The 8,016-nt window shown below is 50.5% G+C and overlaps 1 protein-coding gene across 3 annotated transcripts in view; it reads left to right on the forward strand.

The window, feature by feature from the left end:
- The window catches only part of UQCC1 (ubiquinol-cytochrome c reductase complex assembly factor 1), a 94,485-nt gene extending 86,981 nt beyond the window's left edge, over positions 1-7,504 (forward strand). For all 3 annotated transcript variants that reach the window (XM_068565676.1, XM_068565675.1, XM_068565677.1), the window contains 2 exons: positions 1,148-1,261; positions 4,130-7,504. In XM_068565676.1, coding sequence (XP_068421777.1) covers positions 1,148-1,261; positions 4,130-4,264 — 249 coding nt within the window. In that variant the 3' untranslated portion in view covers positions 4,265-7,504. The remainder of the gene's footprint in view (positions 1-1,147; positions 1,262-4,129) is intronic.
- The last annotated feature ends 512 nt before the right edge of the window (positions 7,505-8,016 follow it).

Genomic DNA, 8,016 nt, shown 5'->3' on the forward strand with positions numbered 1-8,016 from the left:
GATCCCCAGATCTCACTGTTGTTTCAACTGTATTCACAGCTGCATGCCAAAACAAGCCCCTAATCTTTGTACCTAACATATTACACTTAACAAAACACCTTTACGTTATCTCTTATAATTCAAAGGTGCTGTAAGTAGGGCAGGCATTTTAGTCTCTGTTTAATAGATGAGAAGGTCGAGACTCAGCTTTATTAAATTGCCCACCGTCTCTGAGCTTGGTACTGGCAGGGCCAGGACTTGATCCCGTCTTCTAACTGACTTCCAAGCCCCAGTCAGCACTTTGTCTGGTTCCGTACACTACATTGGCACCTGGACAGAGCAACTTCTCAGGGCCTTTCCCTTTAGTCACCCTTGCCCAGGAAGCAAGACCCTCCTCTCTCCCTCCTCAGAGTTCCAAGTTAGAAAATGGTCCTAGTCCAGGATGAAGGCCTCTGTGATATTTGGGCTTCCCAACAGAGCTCTCTCTCCTCTGTGCCAGGACAGCCGATGCTAGGCACACACAGGCTCTGAGCGCTCCCCTGTGGCCCATGGCAATCCTGCCGAACAGCCTGTTCCTCTGCTTAGGGACAGGCAGGGAGAGGCTGGGCCAGCCATAGCCAGCCCAGAGCTGGGTGACACTGAGGCCAAGGTACCTGGCTCTCATCGCTAAAGAGCTAGCTGCCTTGCAGATGTGTGTCCTTGGACCAGGGGAGAAGGTGCAACCTACACTCACCTCTGTTCTTGGGAAGAAATATATACTCACAGTACTCCAAGCCCATTCCTTGTGGACGGCAGTGGAACCACTGCTGCTCCCATCTCTCTTCTCTGCCTTCTCAGGTGTTGCCTGGGCCTGGGTGGGCTGTAGAGGGAGTTGTGGCCTAGGAGGGTCCATCAGACATGTGCCCCATCTCTGTTATCAACCTTATTAGCCAGTCACTTGGCCCCTCTGGGTCCCATGTTCTTCCCCTGTATAAAATGAAAGGGTCAGACCAGATGCTCTCTGAAGACCCCTTCCAAGCTCTACCAAGTAGCTGCCCCATTTCTCTCATGGTATCTGTAAGGTCCCTCTGAGCTGATTTTGTGTTGCTAGCGTGTTCACAGTATCCCCAGCTTTTGTATCCTGGCTCTGCCATATGCCCCAGAAGAACACTTGTGCTGTGTATTCTAGGGGGTCCTTTCAGATGATCGTGGGCTGGCTGCTGCCCTCTGGAGAACCTTCTTCAACCAGAAATGTGAAGACCCTCGACAACTTGAATTGTTGGTGGAGTATGTGAGGAAACAGGTGAGCAGTCCTTCCCCTCCCCTCCAGAGCCTCCTGGACAACAGGTCCTTCCTGAGGTTTGTGGATGCTGGACTTTCAGAGGATCATAAGAGGTTGAGTTCCCAGAGTCCAGTCTGAGGGAATTCTGACCAGATCATGTCAGCAGTGGGCACTGATCAAGAACACCTTCTGTGGATCCAGCCATGAGCCAGGTCAGGGGTCACGGAGTAGGAATAGAAGAATAAAGGGCACCGAGAAGTCTGCTGCTTTTATAAACCTGTTGTCTTTCATTCACTGCACATTCGACTGTCTGCTATGTGCGCAGTGCTATACTGATCCTGGGCACACGCAGTCCTCCTGTAAGATAGCAGCACGGGGTGCAGTGAAGCTCCCCTTAGGTACCCACCCAGGATTCATGTTTCCAGCTCCTGGCTTCCAACAGGATTGGTGGAAGCTTCCAGGCAGCATTCCACAACATCCTGTAAGCCTCTTCCCACTGGGTGCTATCTGTCATCAAGCAGAGTCCCCCTGCTTCATTCCTCACCCCTCTGGCTGCCCAGGGCTCCCTGACACCAAAGCGTCTAAGAGAAAGCTCCAGGGTGAGGACTGCTTAACTACATAGTTTTCCTTGAGCCCAGGAAGAATTCACTCCTGTTCTCTCTGCCCCTGGATCCTGTATTGATGGGAAATCCATACATTATAGATGAGGGAGCTGAGTGGCAGGGAAGAGGCACATGTAGGCTTTCCCAGGGTCTCCCGGTGAGTCAGGCTGTGCAGCTGGTCTAGAGCCCCCAGCTGGGTGATTCATGCAGCCACTAGAGGCCTCAGCTGCTCCAGACCGCTCATCAGCTCAGGCTGTCCCATGAGTCACACCTTTGCTTCACGGGCCTGGCCCCTGGAGCCAAAGGGGCCTCACCTCACAGTTATTCTCTTATTCACCTGTGTCCACGCCCTTCAAGCCTCCAACAGCCAGGAGGGGAAGGCCAGGCTCTGGCTCCAAGGAGAAGACAGGGCCAGCAGGCCCAGCTGGTTGATTACTGGAAAACTACATACTAAGGCTCTTCAGAGGGTAGAGAACCCCAGAAGCCAGGACTGCTGTTTGACCGTTCTTCAAATCTGCCAGAGCCGGGAAGAAGGCACTGTGGCCAGAGGACCCCACCCACAGAGAATTCTGAGACTCACACTGTTGACTGGACTCGCCCTCAGACAGGAGTAGCAACTGGCAAAGCAAATGCTATGTTTTCTGAGAGACCAGCCCAACTTTTCCATCTACCGCGGTGGGCTTGTGCCAGGGGCCACAACAAGGGCACAGCTGGGACCTCTTCGAGGGCCCTGAAGGAAAGGGCTGCCACACCAATAAGAAGGCCCAGATTGCCCCAGTGAGAGGCAGGCACTAGGAAAACAGTGACGGAGCTCTTAGGGAAGCAGCGAGCTCTGATGGGGACCCAGTTCTGTCAGCAAACCTTTTGAGCACCTATTGTACCAGCCTCTCTGTTGAGAAAGCAGAAATTAGTAAGACCCAGTCCTGCCCTCAAGGATCCAGCTCATGATTTGGCAAGGAAGCCAGTCAGGCACAAGGCTAACCCTGGAATAAGTCAGTCTGCAATGTATACAAGCAGGAGCAGAGTCTATGAAAGGCTAAAGAAAGGAGGGACTAAGTCTGACCGAGTAGATCGGGGAAGGCCAGGAGGCTAGTCCTGGGCCTTGATGCCAGTTGGTCTGGTAGATGGCCTGAGACCCAGTCAGAGATCATGCTGAGATTTTCAACCCAGGAGATGGGCATAGTGGTGGCATTCGGGGCAGAAATGGAGTAATTGGAAAGAGGAGTGGCTTTTAGGTGAGATAACAGGTCAGTTGATCTCCTTGCACTGGAGACACGTGGAAATCCAGACCTGAGGTGTGTGTGAGAGACTGGGGGTGAGTGCAGGGGTCTGCAGCCTAAAAACAAAGCAGTGGGAGTGAAGGAGTTCTTGGAAGAGGGAGTTGATGCAAGGCCTAAGATGAGGCCTTTGGACTCCTGCCACCTGTCCTTTCCCCCCAGTTGCCTTCTCACCCTCAAACGGAGCCTCATCTTTCTGAATCCAGTGCTGACTCCTGCTCTGATCCAGCTCTCGCCCTAGAGTTTGCCTGTGCACTTGAAAGCATTTGTCCTTATTCATCTCCTTACTAACAGGAGCCTGGGAATCCTCCCAGAGGTGGCCTTTATCGCCTAAGACTCGCCACTCGTTAGAGCATCTGCCTCTTGCAAAACTGCCCGACCATGCCTCCCTGCAGCTGCGCCTGTTCTCCATCACAGGTGTCCCCTCTCCGCGTTGTTCAGGGGGATAAACTCCCTCAATCATCCTAGAGGGGTGAAGCTGGGGCCCACTAACCATGGGGTCAGGGCCCACTAGAGCACAGTAGAAGCATACACATTTTTTTTTTTTAAGTTCCAGTGACTAGCAGTGTCCTTCATCTTGTGGGGTACACATTACTATTATGGGCCCCTTTCTCAGACAGGGGAACTTAAATCTCAGAGAAGGGAATTGGCTCACCTTGGGTAACATCGCCACCCTGAATGGACAATCAGACACACAGTTCTTCTGGTCCACAAAGTCAGGGCTTGTGTGTCAGACATTTGTCCATTCAGAGGCACAATGCGGAATTCCCTAAAGCCTGAGAGAGCTTTCTTAGTGACTTGTTTCTTCGAACTCCCTTAAATGAAATAATCCAGGAGATCAGAGACCACTACCCCACCCCCCACCCCCCCGCCCCAGGCTTGGGAGCTGGGATGGTCAGAAGCTCCTCATGCCCCCGCCCCGTTCTCTCCTTTGGGAGGCTGGTTCCTTATGCCATCTCACGTCTGTCCTGCCCTTGTCCCTTTCCTGTTTCCTGTTCTCCTGATTGCAGATACAGTACCTGGACTCCATGAACGGTGAGGATCTGCTTCTGACAGGGGAGGTGAGCTGGCGCCCTCTCGTGGAGAAGAATCCTCAGAGCATCCTGAAGCCCCATTCCCCAACTTACAACGACGAGGGTCTTTGATGGGCTGGTCCCTCCAAACAGCTGGCCAACTAGCTCTGAGAAACTGCCAGAAGAGAGGTGGCTGTTTGGCCCAGGATCCTGCAGTAAGTGGCCTGAACTGACCTTTGAACAGCATCTGTCAAATGCCTGGCCCCATTTGTGTTGATTTTCCTCTTAGTACGCCCAGGAGTCTGATTGGGTGGGGTACGGTACGGTGCTGGGAGAACCCTTAGCCCTTCTAAGGTGTCCTCTCCCTCAAGAGAAGCCCTGAGCAAGAGCTCCCTTGCACACACTCCCCAGGTCCCCTCTAGGAAACATGTGATTGACAGCTTTTCCCAAAGGCCACAGAAGGGAATGGGGGTAGGTTAGAAAGGGGACACCCCCTGCCCCCCCAAGGGCCCACTGTGGCCTAGGAGCAGTTTGTAATGCTGCTGAGTCAAGACTGGTAACCACACTCTGTCCTCCAGCGTTGAGCCGTGGGGTTGAGTTGGCCATTAAAAGAAACAGAGACTTCTCTCTGCCATGGCTCTTTATTCCTGGGTCTTGTAGCAACTTACCTGGGATGGTGGATGCCACGAGCTGACGAGCACTACCCAGCTCAGTTAGAGGCAGGGAGGGGGAGAGGCTCGGGGGTCTCTGCTGCTGCTTCTGCCTCCAGTTCATGGAGATGTCGCTGTTCTGGCCAAGGTACAGCCTTCCAGGCCACGACCCTGGGGACCCAGGAGGCCTCTGTGGCCAGGGTGCTTGTCACATCCTGAGTCATTTGGAAAGAGGCCTCGAGAGAAAGGTCCCTTTGTCACACACACTCCCAGTGAACTGGGTGAGGAACATGCTGTCTCTTCCTCTCTTGGTCCCCCCTTACACGAGGTACTGGGGAGAAGGGGAGAAGAGGAGAACACACGCTTCCTAGCTTCGTTGCACCGCCCCAGGACCCAGCCCCATGCCCAGCCTTCCACCCCCTTCCCAACTGTAGGAGCATGGGCTGCAGAGCCACCTTGGTCTGCGCACTTGAGGACCAGTCCCCTCCTCCCTCTGAGTGTGGGTCATCTCTGGGGGAATTTTCTTTAAATTGAAGAAAGGGGGCGGAGAACCATATTGCCCCTCCCCCCATCAAACTTCCTTCATTTAACTTGCTATAAAATGAGTCATATAAAGAAACTCTATAAGGGTGAGGTATATCTCACTTCTGTGAAAACATTACAAATCAAACCGCCTTCTCTGAGTTTATTTAAGATGCTTTTGTTGCACACGGAGCTCTAGAGTGAAGCCTCCTGTGTGTGTGAGATAATAACACCTTGTAACTCATTACAGCTGGGCACTATTTACATAAACCAGAGCTGGGCCAGGCAGGAATTTGCTGATTAATTTATTTTTAATGGAGTGAAGTATACCATGCACCAAAATAAACTTTACGGTGTGTACCTAACTGCTCCTGGAATGGATGGAAAAATTAATGGAACAGATTTGGCTCTCAACTCTACACATTAATTTATATATAAAAGTTATTTGAGCCTTAACCCATTTGCTGCCCAGGGCAGCTCCCCAACCACAGATCCCAGCCTGCAGCACCCGTTCAGCTTCCGGACTTGCTTTAGAATCATGGAATCTCAGATTTGGAAGGACCGTTAGCGGTCATTTAGTCCAGCCCTGGTCCGGAACTTGACGCCCCTTCTCAACATCCCAGTTGCCTATGTTCATACGGGCCCTATATGAATACCTCCAGCAGCAGACGGCCCCCACCTGCAGAGCCAAGTCCTGTCTCCATAAGAAGAGTAATCACCAAACACTGCAACTTATGACACGCAGCCATGTTTCTAAGAGCCAGTCGATCTGTCGTGTCTGTGATGTCCCGAAGCCCTCACTTCCTGGCCGTAGGCATCTTTCACTGACTACACCCGCCCCCTGCCCCAAAATAAAATCCAGGCTCCTTGGAAGCTGCAAGGCTCTTCTTAGTTTGATCCTTGTTTGTGTTTTTGAGTCTCTAACCCATTTCTTTTCTGAGCAACTGAACCACTTGGGGTTACCTGAGGAGACTACCCTGTATGTTTTCTCTGCCTGGAACCCTGTCTGCTCTTCTGACTAAAGAAATTGCACGTGTCCCCTAATACCACCCTTTCCTGTTCACCCCAGGCAGTATTCTCCAGAGGAACTATTTTTTACATACCCACCCTCCATCCTGCAGTGTGAGCACCTTCAGAGTGGGCATTGGTGTTTGGGTCAGTTGCCTTTGTTTTTCCAGCGTCCAGCAGCATGGCTGGACCTTAGTAGGCATCAGTGTAAGCTTTGATAAATGAAAGAAGGAATGAATGACTAGATCACCAATCATTATCTCTACAAGCCCAACAAAAAGCCCCGTTCTGTCTGGACATTCTCTCAGTCTGTACTACAGTTCAGCTTATTTTAATAATTCAGTACGAAGTACCTCCTTTGGCCTTCAAATAGGAACGAAAGCCAGATGTTCTTTCTATAGCTAAACGTTTTTCTATTGCAAATTGTTATTATACAGAACAAGTGAAAGACATGTTTTCTTTGCTCTCAGGGAGATTGCTCTCTAGGAATAATTTTGTCCTTTATTTGTACTCTGTATACGTCCAGAAAGGATCACAGCAAATTAAGAGGCACAGGTGTAAAAACTGCAAAACGATTGAAACAAAGTTTAAAAGATAAGATGCAAGTATTGGTAGGTTAGAAAACCTAGCCTGCTGATAACCAACTTTCACGTGACTTTTTCAGCAATTTATAAAGTGTGATCTCACGTGTGCATTGTCTCGCAGCAGTCCTGTAAAATAGGTATTGTTCTCCTGATTCTTATCCCCTTTACACAAGAGATGGGACTACAGCTCAGAGAGGCCTGGAAGATGAACCAGGGTAAGCAGGGGCCTAGAGTGCCCAGCCCTCATCTTCAGCCCTGGGGCCCTTGCTCTCTCCCCACCCCACACTGCTTCCCGCAGGTCAGTGAGGAAATCTGCAATTGAGTATCAAACCTTGCTCTGAGCTCCCTGGAAGTCAAAGGCAGAAATGAGACAGGCTGAAGGTTATGTACTTCCCATTGTCACATGAAAGGAGTTATACTTATTCATCAGAAGAAACAAATGTTTTCCTTACTCTTCCCAGAAGAATATATTACAGGGTCTTAAAATGAGAAACACTGAACAATGTTGCGAATAGTACCCCTGAGGTTTCAGATTTGCCTAAAATTTTAAAAATTGCAAGTATTGCTTTCTTACATCAAGCTGAGATTAAAGCCCAGGCTACGCTTCAGCCAGTGTTTTTTGTGTTTCTGTTCTGCGCCAGACGCTGCTTGGTGTTTTCAGTTAGTATCTCATTTAATCCTCAGTGACAGTTCTGTGAGGTAAGTGTTATTTGTAAGTTCATGTTACCGCTGAGGGGGACTGAAGCTCAGGGAAGCCCAGATTTACCCTGCATGCAGACTCAGGCGGTTCTGACACCCAAGTCCAATGCTTTTAGTTCTAGAAAAGGAGTACTAGATGGTGAAAGGGTCAGTTGTGCTACATTAAAAAGTAAAAGGAAAACTAAAGCAGTATTCCAGCCACGTGGGCTTCTGTGGGCGCATACACATACTAACAGGAAAAGTCAGAACAAGGGAGTTCAGGTTCAAGGTTCAGAAAAGCCTTCGAGGAGTTGGAACATAAAGGACGGGCAAGGTTTAGGTAGGTGGAAAGAAAAACAGGAAGTGAGGATCCGCGGCGCGGAGCAGGAAACTTCAGACTCAAGTGGAGCAGCTGAGTCGGTTGCCAGGGAAGAAAAGGTTG

Source organism: Eschrichtius robustus, chromosome 16 (genome assembly GCF_028021215.1).
Source record: "Eschrichtius robustus isolate mEscRob2 chromosome 16, mEscRob2.pri, whole genome shotgun sequence".
Lineage (NCBI taxonomy): Eukaryota > Metazoa > Chordata > Mammalia > Artiodactyla > Eschrichtiidae > Eschrichtius > Eschrichtius robustus.